General features: G+C 36.1%; 3 protein-coding genes across 4 annotated transcripts in view; 1 reads left to right on the top strand and 2 right to left on the bottom strand.

The window, feature by feature from the left end:
- Nucleotides 1–1,798: 1,798 nt before the first annotated feature.
- tsen15 (TSEN15 tRNA splicing endonuclease subunit) lies at nucleotides 1,799–5,518 on the bottom strand. Its single transcript, XM_051122155.1, has 4 exons — nucleotides 5,312–5,518; nucleotides 5,147–5,228; nucleotides 4,935–5,070; nucleotides 1,799–2,370 (listed from the first exon to the last, which is right to left on the bottom strand). Exons 1-4 carry the CDS (start codon nucleotides 5,363–5,365, stop codon nucleotides 2,202–2,204), a joined length of 441 nt encoding a protein of 146 aa, XP_050978112.1. The 5' UTR covers nucleotides 5,366–5,518; the 3' UTR covers nucleotides 1,799–2,201.
- Nucleotides 5,519–6,428: 910 nt separating this feature from the next.
- acbd5b (acyl-CoA binding domain containing 5b) lies at nucleotides 6,429–13,172 on the bottom strand. The gene is made up of 13 exons (XM_051122140.1): nucleotides 13,120–13,172; nucleotides 12,755–12,861; nucleotides 12,528–12,648; nucleotides 12,371–12,443; nucleotides 12,144–12,273; nucleotides 11,949–12,065; nucleotides 11,706–11,840; nucleotides 11,427–11,485; nucleotides 9,587–9,776; nucleotides 7,964–8,175; nucleotides 7,535–7,582; nucleotides 7,321–7,430; nucleotides 6,429–7,190 (listed from the first exon to the last, which is right to left on the bottom strand). The coding sequence occupies exons 2-13, from the start codon at nucleotides 12,825–12,827 to the stop codon at nucleotides 7,172–7,174; spliced, it is 1,287 nt and encodes a 428-aa protein (XP_050978097.1). The 5' UTR covers nucleotides 12,828–12,861; nucleotides 13,120–13,172; the 3' UTR covers nucleotides 6,429–7,171.
- Nucleotides 13,173–13,820: 648 nt separating this feature from the next.
- abi1b (abl-interactor 1b) overlaps nucleotides 13,821–15,400 on the top strand; it is a 31,233-nt gene continuing 29,653 nt past the window's right edge. The window contains exon 1 of one of the 2 annotated variants that reach the window (XM_051132503.1): nucleotides 13,821–14,048. In XM_051132503.1, the coding sequence (XP_050988460.1) occupies nucleotides 13,893–14,048 (156 nt within the window). In that variant the 5' untranslated portion in view covers nucleotides 13,821–13,892. The remainder of the gene's footprint in view (nucleotides 14,049–15,400) is intronic. The other variant, XM_051132497.1, reaches the window with a different exon arrangement.

The following is a 15,400-nucleotide window of genomic DNA, read 5'->3' as shown; positions in this document are numbered from 1 at the left end:
GTAGAAGAGACTGAGCAATTCCAACAGGGCCCTGACTAATCCATATTAAAGCAATAAGCCCCAAGAAGCTGTGGTTTACAGTGACTTTATAACAGCTAAGGGCTGTTAGGCACAACGCGAAGCAGGCTTCTTAATTGGGGCTTATTGCTTTTATAAAACTGTTATTCCATGTACGTAGTAAGGTTTCACAAGATAAAACAGAGCAAATAAAGTGTAATGATATAAACAAAAACAATATTCTTCCACTAAACAAATGTAGTTCCTTAGAAACAGCTGTGGTTGCAACAAATTGAATGCCAAGCAACACACAGAAGTAAGGAAAGGTGTATGTTTGTAGAGTACAACAGCTTTGAACATGGCTCAACCAATCAGAATCAAGGACCGTAAATATCCGTTTTTTTAAGATTCATTTTCATTTTCTGAAGAGACACATTTGCTGAACAGATTTCATTTAGGCTTTTATAAACATTTAGGCATATAAACATTGATTAACACATCCATTTAGCACATCAAATATGGTCAATAAAAGCTCAACTGAACTTACTTTATGTACGAAACCTAAAAAGGTTTGTTTTAATGAGTTTTTGCAAGAACTAGTGTCTTGCACGTCACTTATTAGGGCCCGAGCATCGATGGTGCGAGGACCCTATTGGAATTCCTCAGTTTCTTCTCCAAAATTAATCGCATTTTTGAGGGCCTAAACATGCTTGAAATCTCATGAAACTTCGCACACGCCAAAAGTGGTGAAAATTTACATCTGATATGGGTTTCAAAAGTATGTGTGTCAGAATGGCTCAATAGCGCCACCTATAAAATTGTAACGAAGTGCCCCTCGAGCTATGCTTTGTTAAATTTGGTAGACACATATAACACACCAATACCTACAAAAAAAGTCCCTTGGTGCAAGTCCGAAACCCAAAAGGAGGTCTGTTAATTTTTCTCTGCAAGTTTTGTGCCTTTTTTTGCAATTTTCAGGTGTTGTATTTAAATGAACTAGAGATTTAAACAGATCATCACCAAATGTGGTCAGTGTAATCTAAAGCCCTTTGAGACATTAAATTGCGAATATCTTGAGTTTTCATTGAAGGGCGTGTCCGTGGTGGCCTGACAAATTTTGATGTTTCGCCATGAAACAGGAGCATACATTGTCAGATCTGAACCAAAATTCACATGTCCTGACCTGAACACACGCCCATGACCATATTCAATTATAGCCATAGCACTACCTGCTGGCAACAGGAAATGAGTTGTTTTACACTAACTTAAACACGCAATGTCCAATCTGCACTAGGCTTAACATGTTTGGTAAGAGTCCTGGCCTGAAGTGATCTAAAGGCCAATATTCAGTTATAATCATAGCACCACCTGTTGGTAACAGGATATGTCATGCTTTACATTAACTCAAACATACCATGTTCAATCTGCACCAAACTTAATTTGTATAATCAAAGTTCTGGCCTGAAGACATCTACACACCAATATTCAGTTATAGTCATAGTGCCACCAGCTGGCAACAGGAAGTTTGGCACATAGAAATGGCCGACATATTCCTCCTATATTTATCAAAAGCATATTGCCCACCGTTTGCTGTTTCTATTGATCATATTTGATGTGCTCTATGTGCGTTGATCAATGTTTATATGTGTTTAAAAGCCTTAATTAAACCTTCACCATATTGAGTGACTCTTCAGTAGACCTAGATTAAACTGCTTTATTTATATGGATTACATTTTTCTGATGTCAAAGTGTCAAAGTTTTGGTTGCATGAACTTTCACTGGAGGACAGAAATCTCTCAGATTTCTTTAAGAATATCTTTATTTGTGTTTCAAACAGAACAGAAGTAGGGTTTGGAACAACATGAGGGTGAGTTTTAATTATGCATGAGCTATCTTTTGAAACAGAGCTTAAACAGAATACAAATGCCAATGTATTTTTCAGCTTTCTCTGTTTGCTTTTTCTGGGAATGTGTCATTTTCAGACATTTCAAGTAAAGAGCAGCTCAGTGGTGTTGTGTTTGTGTAATACTCTGTATAACAGACAAAAGCAGCATGGATCCACTTATGACCAAGGTGATCAGTCTTTCTCTCATCTTCGAAAGATAATATGAGTTCAGAAGCGCATTTGAACTGTATGTACTACCCAATCCTCACATCTGGAGAGTTAAGAATCACAGTCTGGCTGTATCATCTGTGTGTTTCTCTCACGTCTGTAACCTCCGTTTGCGATGCTGTCGGCGGCCTTGGTCTTGGATGTCCACTGGAGGGTCAGGGGTCAGAAAGCCATCACACAGTCTCTGATACACCAGACTGGAGTCAGAAGCCACGGCACACAAGAGCATTGGAGCACCTTTGTCCAATATACTCCGCAACCTGTGAGAAATACAGAAATCACTTTATCATGCATTAAAGTATAATCACATTGAGGATTATGAAGTAGTATGAGATGTGTCAGCCTGACTCATGAGTACTACTGAATGACCCCATTGCTAGACCCCATCTTAACAAACACCGTATGTTTTATAACATCAACTTAATAACTCTTGGCGATATAAAATGTACATACAAATCCGATGTATGAAAAGCTGCTCTATGACCTTTTTAAATGTACATTAATGCTGTTAAGCATTATTAGTCAAGGGTTATTACAAGGCACTGCCTTACATTGTTTTTAAAGTAGCATATCACACATATTATAAGGAAATATGTGAAAGCTGCAATAAGCTTAAATACCGTAGAAATGTGTTTCCTGAGAAATCACCCTTTAGTAAACAGGAAAAAACAGTTCTGCCTGAGTGTTTTAGCCAGTCAGAACATGGATGTGGCTCTCAGCCAATAGCATGAAGCTTGGGGTGGGGCCACCTGTCCGTTCAACCAATAGAGCATTACAGCCCACCCACTTTTTCAACAGCCTTGGTTTATTTTCCCATTTATTTTTCCTACAGGGGCTTGGGGGGAAAGACTTTAAAAAAAAGTTACAAGCCATTAACCAGACCAAACAGCTACAAAGTAAACCACAACATTACAAACCTTCAGCTGAGTTCAAGAAAGTATTTTAAAATGAGACAATAAACAAAAGCACAAGACTGTGTCCTTAATCAAGAGAAGGAAAGAACTATGGTCCCATGAAGCATTGTCAATTACATATTACAAAAAATATGAATAAATATGATCAACATCTTTTAAACAATAGTTGTGTGTATATAAATAAATAAATATAAATAAATATAAAATATTTATATGAGCACCTTTCAAAACACCATCTCATACACTGACCAAAATTATAACACTTTTGTTTTTGTCCCCATTTTTCATGAGCTGAACTCAAAGATCTAAGACTTTTCTATGTACACAAAAGGCCTATTTCTCACAAATATTGTTCACAAATCTGTCTAAATCTGTGTTAGTGAGCACTTGTCCTTTGCCGAGATAATCCATCCACCTCACAGGTGTGGCATATCAAGATGCTGATTAGACAGCATGATTATTGCACAGGTGTGCCTTAGGCTGGCCACAATAAAAGGCCACTCTAAAATGTGCAGTTTTATCACACACCCCAATGCCACAGATGTCTCAAGTTTTGAGGGAGCTTGCAATTAGCATGCTGACTGCAGGAATGTCCACCAGAGCTGTTGCCCGTGAATTGAATGTTCATTTCTCTACCATAAGCTGTCTCCAAAGGCGTTTCAGAGAATTTGGCAGTACATCTAACCGGCCTCACAACCGCAGACCTTGTGTAACCACACCAGCCCAGGACCTCCACATCCAGCATCTTCACCTTCAAGATCGTCTGAGACTAGCCACCCGGACAGCTGCTGCAACAATCGGTTTGCATAACCAAAGAATTTCTGCACAAACTGTCAGAAACATCTCAGGGAAGCTCATCCGCATGCTCGTCGTCCTCATCGGGGTCTCGACCTGACTGCAGTTTGTCGTCGTAACTGACTTGAGTGGGTAAATGCTAACATTCGATGGTGTCTGGCACTTTGGAGAGGTGTTCTCTTCACGGATGAATTCCGGTTTTCACTGTACAAGGCAGATGGCAGACAGCGTGTATGGCGTTGTGTGGGTGAGCGGTTTGCTGATGTCAACGTTGTGGATTGAGTGGCCCATGGTGGCGGTGGAGTTATGGTATGGGCAGGCGTATGTTATGGACAACAAACACAGGTGCATTTTATTGATGGCATTTTGAATGCACAGAGATACCGTGACGAGATCCTGAGGCCCATTGTTCGTCCATTCATCCACGACCATCACCTCATGTTGCATCTGTACAGGATCTGTACACAATTCCTGGAAGCTGAAAACATCCCAGTTCTTGCATGGCCAGCATACTCACCGGACATGTCACCCATTTAGCATACTCAACCAGATACTGACTGGTTTTTGGACCCCTCGGTACATTAAAACTGCACATTTTAGAGTAGCCTTTTATTGTGGCCAGCCTAAGGCACACCTGTGCAATAATCATGCTGTCTAATCAGCATGTTGATATGCCACACCTGGTGGATGGATTATCTTGGCAAAGGAGAAGTGCTCACTAACACAGATTTAGACAGATTTGTGAATAATATTTGAGAGAAATAGGCCTTTTGTGTACATAGAAAAAGTCTTAGATCTTTGATCTCAGCTCATGAAAAATTTGGTCAGTGTATGTGAGACACTGCAAAAGTCACAAAACACAAGCACAACGGTCAAACACATCCATCTAGCATGCATTTACATAGAAAAAAGAATGGAAATGTAGCACAATAGAATGGAAATGGCTTTTTGTGTAAACCACCCCATTGGGAAACCTGTTTGGAAACAGTTCTTCTTTCAATTCCATTTGGTACCGCTAGGCGCATAGTAAATCTCTCATAGAAGCTTTAACACATAGTGGCCTGAAGAGCATCTTAGTAACGACAGTATTATAGTAAGTTCAGACTGTCTCCTACTCTCTGTGTTTGATGGATCTGTGTGAGGGCAAAGGGTAGATCATCTGGACTGTTTCTCCTTCCCTCTCTCGACCCTCCAGCAGAACCGCCTGTAACTCTGGACAGGAAACTCCAACCACTTCTTTCCATTTACGCACTTAAAAAAATACAAAATGGTTATCAGTCTATTAGTAAGCTTTATGTTCCACTCCTAATTGCTGATATTTACTTACCTTCTGTCAAATCCATGTAGACCAGGAAGGCAGCATATACTTGAGCACTGTCACCAACATCCAAATGCATCAGGTCTTGATACTAAGAAGAAGATTTAATTAAATTACACTTGCTAAATATGTAGTGCATCAATTTGTATTATCATCAATGTGACTCGTTCTTACGACGGTGTGCTGCTGGATCCAGTTCGGAGGATCTGATCGATTTGCTTCGTCCATCGTAATTCAACTCTCCTCCTTTTTTTTAATAATAAAATGCAAATTTAATCAATGCATGACACAAAAAGTGTTAACAGATTTACCACGTGCACATATAACCATCCGCACTCGTTAAAATACGAATTCTACTACTGCAAAGGCATGTCTCATGAATATTAAACAAGTTGCTTGGTAATGTTCTTGGAGCGTCCAATCACGTGAGAAAGTTAATATTCATGACGCAATATCAGAGACGTTAATTCGCCAGCTGACTGGAGTTTAGCGTCTACCAGCAAATCAGAAATGTTTACGTCATATGACGTAAGTAATATTCATAAACCTTCGCCATAGTAGTGTTTCTGACTGCACAAACTATCACAAGTAGTGTTTATGCCCGTTAAAAAAGTAGCTGTCTACTTAGACAATGAATTGTATGGAAGTAGCGGCTTTTAGACCACATTCCAAAGCGGTTTAATGCTTCCCTAGCACGTTTACATGCTGATAAGTTTTTGACAAAACCATATTGTTATTGTCCTCCCTTTATTTGAGTCCGTGTGGAAAACACTACAGTATCTCAATGGGCCGAGTCGGTGAGTCTCTTTGATTTTAGGACAGATTGTCATCTATAATTGTCATCTATCTATCTATCTATCTATCTATCTATCTATCTATCTATCTATCTATCTATCTATCTATCTATCTATCTATCTATCTATCTATCTATCTATCTATCTATCTATCTATCTATCTATCTGTCTGTCTGTCTGTCTATCTGTCTGGTGAAAAAAAACAGCATATCCTGGTAGGTATGTTTTGATGCTGGGATGCTGGTTAGGTAGGTTTTGATGCTGGTTTAAGCTGGTCCTTTGCTGGCTTTTGCTGGTCATGTTGCTGGTCAAGGACCAGCATGAACCAGCAAAGGACCAGCATAAACCAGCAAAGGACCAGCTTAAACCAGCAAAGAACCAGCTTAAACCAGCATCAAAACCTACCTAACCAGCATATGCTGTTTTTTTCACCAGGGTATCTATCTATATCTATCTGTCTGTCTGTCTTTTAAGCAGTCAAAAACACAATTATCCATTCAAATTCTTTATTCGTCTTACAGAAGAATTACCCACTTTACAATAACATACTTATAAGTATTGTATGTCTGCAGCTTAAAAAATACTGTGGTCCACATATACTCTGAAGACATTCATATCAGAAAGACACTCTGAGCTTTCCTCTTTGATACAGTGAATCTGTCCATACACATTTTATTTTTATAATTAATCTCAGTTAGCAAAATCTATAACAGAAAACGATCTTTAAAAGCTGAGGTATATAAAAATGACTGTAAACTACCTGCACTGTGTCATAAAAACAACCTAATACACAATAGAAACGCAAGATACACAATATATTTTTGAATATTTGAACGCTACCATTCAAAAGCCTATCCAATATTATTACAATTTAAACTTTTTATATTTTAATATTTTGCAAAATGCAATTCCTGTGATGCAAAGCTGAATTTTCAGCATCATTACTCCAGTCTTCAGTGTCACATGATCCTTCAGAAATCATGCTAATATGCTGATTTGCTGCTCAAGAAATATTCACTATTATCATAATGTTAAAAACAGTTGTGCTGCTTAATATTTTTGTGGAAACCATGATACATTTTGTTCAGGTTTCTTTGATGAATAGAATGTTCAAAAGAGCAGCATTTATTTGAATATCTTCACTGTTACTTATAAGTAATAATTTCTTTCAATATCTTTCATCAGATAAATCCAGACCGTTTGAAAGTCTTCAGGAGTTGTGCAGTTGGTACCTGAATCTTCACTTCACTTTTAACCATCTAATAACACAACAAAGATGCAACACAGACAGTGTTACTCAACATTATTCTTTTTATGTTGAATATAAAGAAAATGGATACTTTTATCAACACACAGTTTGTAGTTAACAGTGGATTAACAAAGTCTTACCTCTTCCTTTTCTGTAAGTAAAACTGCACTAGCCAGTGCACAGCAAAGGGCCAGATCACTGTCAGCACTACAGTGATAGGGGACACGTTGAAAGGCCACCAGGGCAACCTCTAAAAAAGCAGGATAAATAAAGATACGATTAATAATTTTCTATTAATATAAAGTGTTATTTCAGACGATGACATTCCAAGTATTTTAAGTGACATAAACAAACCTTTTTTGGTGACTTGGACTGCCAAGTTTGGAGAGGAGGGATTTCAGTCTAAAATTAAACATAAGCCAAAAAAAAAAAAAATTAAATATCAGCTGTAACTGTACTAAAAGTATGATATTTACATACAAAAATACTAAGCAGCACTAATGTTTTCAACTTTGATATAATAATAATAATGAATGTTTATTGAGCAAATCAGCATATTAGAATGATTTCTGAAGGATCATGTGACACTGAATGATGCTGAAAATTCAGCTTTGATCACAAGAATTAAAGTACATTTCACAATATAATAAAAATGGAAACAGCTATGTTAAATTGCAAAATTAATTCACAATATTACTGCTTTTACTGTATTTGAAGAAGTTAAATGCAGACTTGGTAAGCAGTCTAGGCTAAGGGTTGAAGATATTTTGGTGTTGGTCTTACTTGTGATGCTGTGAGAAGCTCCAGTGTGGTCAGTCTGTGTAGCACATGCTGCATATTGTCCTGTAACTGTGACAGTATCACAGTGATCTGTGGGTTAAATGTCTGCTTGTCCGTTCTCTCGTCTGTCTCCCAGCGCTGACCATTTCCTTGGCAACTGCGCTCTGATAAGTTATCATGTTCGTCTGGCAGAATAGTTCCCGTTAACTGGCGGCCTGAGAGTATATGAAATATAAATCATCCATTTATAGCTTCCACTGATTCCCATCAAACCTTAACAAGAGTGTATCTCCAGGAGAGAATCTCAGCTGACACTGTTATTAAAATGAAACACTGTATATAATTAAATCGTAATGAAACAACAACCCTATAAAGCCTACTTTATCATATTTGATACACAAATTCATTTGGCTTCTAAATGATCAACATAATCAAAACTTTACTGAAAAACCTGTTGTACACAAAATATATATATATATATATATATATATATATACACACACACTACCAAGATTTTTAATGTTTTTAACACATTTTAATGAATTTTTATTTGATCCAAAGTACAGCAAAAACAGTAAAATTCAGAAATATTTTTACTATTTAAAATAACTGTTTTCTATTTGAATATATTTTAAAATGTAATTTGCTCCAGTGATTTCAAAGCTGATTTTTTAGCATCATTACTCCACTCACATGATCCTTCAGAAATCATTGTAATATTCTGATTTGCTGCTCAAAAAACATTTATTATTACTATAATGTTGAAAGCAGATTTTTTTTTTCAGGTTTCTTTGATGAATAGAAAGTAGAAGAACAACACTTATCTGAAATAGAAATCTTTTGTAACATTATAAATGTCTTTATCATCACTTTTGATCAATTTAAAAGCATCCTTGCTAAAAATAAATAAATTATACTGACTATATAATAAGTATATAATGTTACAAAAGCTTATTATTTCAGATAAATACTGATGTTTTGATCTTTCTATTCATCAAAGAATCCTGAAAAAATGTAGTCAACTGTTTTAAATATTGATAATAATTATTAATAAATTCTTGAACAACAAATCAGCATATCAGAATGATTTCTGAAGGATCATGTGACACTGAAGACTGGAGTAATGATGCTGAAAATTCAGCTTTGCATCAAAGGAATAAATTACATTTTAAAATAAATTCAAATAGAAAGCAGTTATTTTAAATAGTAAAAATATTTGACAATATTTATGCTTTACCTGTATTTTGGATCAAATAAATGCAGGCATAAATATAAATTTCTGTATTTATTTATGTTCCTTTTTTATATAAAAAAGATTTTTCTCACTAATATTTCATATGCCAGGCGTTACAGGGTTCAAAGTATGACTTCTTGTTATTATAATATTATAACCAAGCCCATAGTGATGAAAGAAAATCAATATTAATATAAACCACAATAAATGCCACAATACAATAGTAATAGAGTCTTGCCTTATTAGGAAATGATTCCTAGCAGAAGTATAATAGTATTCACTTGCATTGTAAGTTTATACAAATGCTGGTGGAAAATTGGCTTGTTGATCACATTATTACTTGTTGACGTCAGGGCGCTCAAGACTTATTCAAACACTGACTCAAGCCCAACCTCTTCCACTGCCTGCTGAGATTCTGTCAGTTTGGACCGGTCCAAGTGTCAGTGGGTGGGGGACGGGGGGTGTAACTCCCCGTGGTTTTCCATCCTGACTCCCACACTGAGGCTCTCTGTTTCCCCCTTGTTGCAGGTTGGCCCCAGCCACGCTCACATCTGCCAAATGGACCCTGGGAACTCCCGAACCCTAGGGAAAGCATTGCATACTCCCATTTATATCGCTCTGACATGACATGACAAACAAATAAGCTCTCTCTCTCTTTCTGTCCAGAAATGTCACAAGCCTATCCTTGTACTAACTATCTATTGATGGACTGCAGTTGATGTCACTTAATCCACGTTTTTGCCAAGGATTTTAAAGTCATACTTTGTTTTTTTGCCAAGAATCACTTAACACTTCCAAATCTCTGGTGATTTATGATGCATCGGAGTGACCACATAGCATGATGGATTCTGTGGACTCAACCCAGCATATACATCACATTAATGATTGCTGTTTCAAGGGTTTGTCTGAATTTGAAGACTTCAATACTAAAGTCAATACGAAAGTCTTTAATAAGTTAATCAGCTTATTAACTAAAGCTTTGAGAAATTGTATATTGTACTACAGAGTGAATCTGACAAAAACATATCTAGGTCACACTGAGCCTCAAAATTCAAAGAAAAGGTAATCCTATTTAATCCTAAAATTTTAGTTTAGTTTTTTCCCCCCAATTATTCATATGCACTACTTTTCTGCAATTATATAAAATAACTTTTATATTGTTACAAAAGATTTTTAAATGCTGTTCTTTTAAACTTTCTATTTATCAAATAATACTGAAAAAAATGTATTACAGTTTCCACAGCTGTTGATAATAATAAAAAATGTTTTTTTAAAACAAATCAACATATTAGAATGATTTCTGAGGGATCATGTGACACTAGCAACTGGAGTAATGATGCTGAAAATTAAGCTTTGAGCACAGGCATAAATTACATTAAAATATATTAAAGTAGAAAACTGTTGTAATTATATTTCACAATATTACTGTTTGACTTTATTTTTGATCAAATAAATGCAGCCTTGATGAGCAAAAGACACTTTTTCAAAACTATAAAAAAAAACCTTTCCAACCCAAACCAGAGAATTACTGCAATACAATATTTTTAAAGAATTAAGTCATAATACCATTTCTAGATTACTGAAAAAAAAAGCTTTTGTAACATTATACACTATACCATTCAAAAGCCTGGAGTCAGTATAATTTTTGGGAAATAAATTATAGAAATTAATACTTTTATTTAGCAAGGATGCTTTAAATTGATCAAAAGTGATGATAAAGACATTTATAATGTTACAAAAGATTTCTATTTCAGATAAATGCTGAAATAGAAATGATAATAATAATACATAATAATATAATAATAATAATAAATGTTTTTGAGCAGCAAATCAGAATATTAGAATGATTTCTGATGAACCGTGTGACTGGAATAATGATGCTAAAAAATCACTAATTTGAAATAACAGGAATAAATCATATTTTAAAATATATTCAAATAGAAAACGGTTATTTTAAATAGCAAAAATATTTCAAAATTTTACTGTTTTTGCTGTACTTTGGATGAAATAAATGCAGGCTTGGTGAGCAGAAAAGACTTCTTTAAAAAACATAAAAAAACCTTACTGTTCAAAAGGTTTTCATTGGTAGTGTGTGTGTATATATACATATATATATATATATACTGTAATACAATATAATTGTCCTACAATAGACTTTATTTTAATTACGCAAAAAGTATTTTTACTTATTTATTTTTAAGGAGCATGTGAAAGAATAACTGGAGACTGTACCTTCTTATGTGTTGCTAGATTTCCCATTGAGTCACTGTGCACCTCATCGTCTGAGTCATCTGTGTCATATTTAGTGAGAATGATGTCATCAAATATTTTTCACACACAGATTATAGCAGACACACTGTTTAATGTATCTGCCAATGAAATTTCATTAAATGACTGCTAAATCTTTTTTAATCAGAGTGCAAAACAAAAGCTTATCTCCAACACAACTACTAGTTGGCCTAAACTGTATATTTTGGGCCTGGAATTGGAACTAAAGACCGAAAATTATACCATAAGCTAATTCCTCCTCTTCCTCCTCCGTGTTCAGAGAACTATGAGTGTCATCGGTAGAGGAGGACACGCTGTTCTCCTCACTTCTATTAAACGCTGATAATCCTCCTCTCCCTGCTGCAAATGTGCTTGAGTCTGCAGAATATAAAACAGCTGAAAAGTCCTCAAATACAATAAGACGAATCATTTCACTTCTCTGTCTTGTCAGTTTTACAATATAAAGTAACAAAGTTCTTGCTGTACCTTGCCTCTTCTCCTCCATCTCCATGTCATCTTCTGTATTTTCCCCATTAATTTCACTTCCCACCTCTTCGACTTTCTCAACAGCATCATCATAGGCTTTTTCAGCATTAATGGTTCCTGTTTCAAAATATAAAATAGGCTCAGATGAGGATACATCTTATGGTTGAGGATTTTAAATGCTTTTAAATAACCTACCTGTGGATAAGGGTGCCACTTTACAAGCCACATCATCTTCATCATCATCATCCGACACCATTTCATAAAACGGGTCAAGAGCGTCCATTAAATCTGCCATCTTCTCTGTGACCGGGAGGGTTTCTATTATCTATGATAAAACAATTTAATTGTTTCTGGTTTTAACTATTTTTATTGATACCTCAATATAAGAAAGCTTCATCTCTTAAATCTAAACAACTACCAACCAGCTGTATTTCCTTAACATATTCCATCATGGCTTGGTCCTTTGACATGTTTCCCAAGGCTTTCCATGCCTCCCTGCAAAGAACACATGTGTGTTTAGGTATGCATATTCTTGAGACATAAACATTTCAAAATCATAATCTAGTGGATGATATTTACCATTTAGGTTTTCCAATAGGATCCCAAGAGTTCGGTTTTGGGGTGTTACATGGTCCTGTTGTAGCTTGTTTGTAGTAACTGTAGAACATAACCAGCATATCATCGGAAAGGTCATATGAGCCTGTGTGAAATGATAAAGAATGAAGATTGTTTATTGTTATTTAAAAAGAAAACCATGTACTTCAATACTTAATACTGATATTTAATCTTTAATACAGAGGTATTACCATCTTCAGGTAAACTTCGGATCACTTTAACAGCAGCTTCAAACCTTCTCTGAATAGATTTGGGATCTTCCATTGCCCTTCATACCTTGGACAGGTCTACCTCATGACTGACAGATGTCAGAAAATGCATAAACATTTAATCAACAGACGTGAATTAAAAAGCATATCACGTTAATATGTTAAATATATATTGCACACCTTCGGTTAATTATTTTTAAATCGGTTAATTAATTAACCTTTAAAAATTAAAAAGTGATCCTTCCCCATATTGAAATCACTTTGTAAATTCAAAAATTGAATTTTTAAGAGACTGAACAACTGAACTAAACAACAAAACATATAAAACAATATTAGTACTAACTCACCTCCAGTGTTTCATCCATCTGAAAAACCTGCTCAGTGCGTTCCAGGTATTAACTGAAACAGATGCAGTTTGGGTGATGTAGTCCTTAATGACGTAAGACTAAATAGTGATAAATAGAATGTAGCGCGCCTTTAGCCTACATGTTCCACAATTCCGTGCGAAAGGATATTTAAACGGCTTTTGCTCGTGCTGAGATTTTTAGCAAGGAGCTATCCAGCACCTATATTACTAGACGGACTTTCAGTTACTGAAAATTCAGAATATACAATAGTTTTATTATTGTTGACAACATCGGCTCTGATAGTTACAAATTCTGGTCTTTAATGCTTTTAAGCTGTAAGGCTGTGGGCGTTTTGGTTTGTAAATTATTGTACATCAATTGGAGTGCTTGAAGCATAGTGCATATATTGTTCATATCTTACTGTTGCATTATTATACATCAGAACTGAAAACATGGGCACATTCTTAATGTTTTTTGGCGTATTAACCAAAAAACATTCCCCGCAACAGTGAACAAAAACTCAGTAGTCTCTATACAGCTCTCGCTGTAAATCTGCTGCTTGTTGAATATTGTTGTATTATTCATCGCTGAGAGAAGCGTACTCTTCTCCCATTGGCTCATAACGAATTCTCAGAGCCGAACAGCCAATCACAGCACAGTGCGTAAAGCGCTGCGTTGAGAATTGTCGGCCTGCTGAAAAAGAAGAGCCAACGGGAATCCCACAATGCCAGGCGAGGGACCTCCTGTCGGAGAGTGAAGCTCCGCTGGTTTCAATGAAAGAGGGGGAGAAGAGTAATGCAGAGGGATGTAAGATGGCAGAGCTACAAATGTTGTTAGAGGAAGAAATCCCGGCTGGAAAAAGAGCCCTTGTGGAGAGCTACCAAAACCTTTCGAGGGTCGCGGAATATTGCGAGAACAATTATGTGCAGGTATGGATTGAAGAAATTGCCTTCTCCTTTCATGTATTGTTTGAATCAGTGTGGATGTGATTGAAATGCGAGCACTGCATATGTAGCGTTACAGAGGATCCTCATCAAATCGCTTACGAGGGCGCATCGAGGCATGATATCTTCCTTTAATACGAAAGCCGAGCGTTTGTATTCGGATGATATTTGCGTTGTTAAAGGCTGATGCACACAATACACGAATTCACTTTCGGAGGGTGTGTCAGAGACGTGCCGCTTTCGCTACGATGGATGGAGACAGATCTTTAAAAAAAGATATAATAGCTTAATGGTCAAAATAATGCTTCAAAGATGGTTAGAAACCAATCTAGTTTTACGATATCTAATAGCGTATTGCAGATCAAGCAGCGTCAATGTATCGACTGCAAATGTGTTTGAAGCCAATACGTCATTTTTCGAACTAATACGTCATGCTCTGAATGTTACAATGTTTCATTTGTCCGCTGAATTCTAAATTTGGCTTCTTTCGAAGTCCAGACGGGTGTCATGTCTCTAATGTGATGAAAGCCTAGATATTCGATATTCATTTCAACCTCTAAACGCTATTGAACTTCATCCACGTTTTGGCAACGCTGTATGCCGGTGGAACGTGAAATAAAAGCGTTTCACCACCAGTGCAGTGAATATGATTTTATGCGTGTGTGTGTTGCAAATGTGTATTGCCTGTGAGGTGGAATGGCGAGACGCCTAGACGCGAAATGTCGGTGATGGTGTGAATTAGTTATTGCTGACACACCTGTGTTAATGTGTCCGTCTCTCACTCACACACCTACAATAAAAGCACAGGATAGTGAGAGAGCCTGTGGGGAAGCATCGCTTCAGATGTCCAAATGTTCTAGTGTAGTTATTCTTTCAGGATATAAATGATTTATTTTGATTTATTAAAGCATGCGTGTGACATTCTGCAATGATGATGAGTGGAATAATGAAATAATCATTCCATTGAATGATTTAATCACAGGTCCATGTATCACCAAGAAACATTTAGGTTGATGATGATCAGATTTATCAGCATTTATTTGGCCCTCTCTACACTACATATGGACTAAGAGCATCTAGTTATATACTGTAAGACATAGCTTTACCAGAAATTAGGTCTGAAAATAACATATTCACTTTGAAATTCATCTTGGTGAAATTTATAATTGGAGGGGGGGATTTCATCGCATAGATTTTGTTTATCTCCCACTACCCGTAAAGCCAGCTACCTTCAGGCCATAACTCAATACTTCATATAGATTCAAATTTATTGAACTCGTGAAAAGCAATATAAATGTATGAGGAAGAGGTTTGTTTAAAACAAACAAATAAAAAAA

The sequence above is a fragment of the Labeo rohita genome, chromosome 2 (assembly GCF_022985175.1).
Source record: "Labeo rohita strain BAU-BD-2019 chromosome 2, IGBB_LRoh.1.0, whole genome shotgun sequence".
Lineage (NCBI taxonomy): Eukaryota > Metazoa > Chordata > Actinopteri > Cypriniformes > Cyprinidae > Labeo > Labeo rohita.
This window is presented reverse-complemented; position numbering and strand designations above follow the sequence as displayed.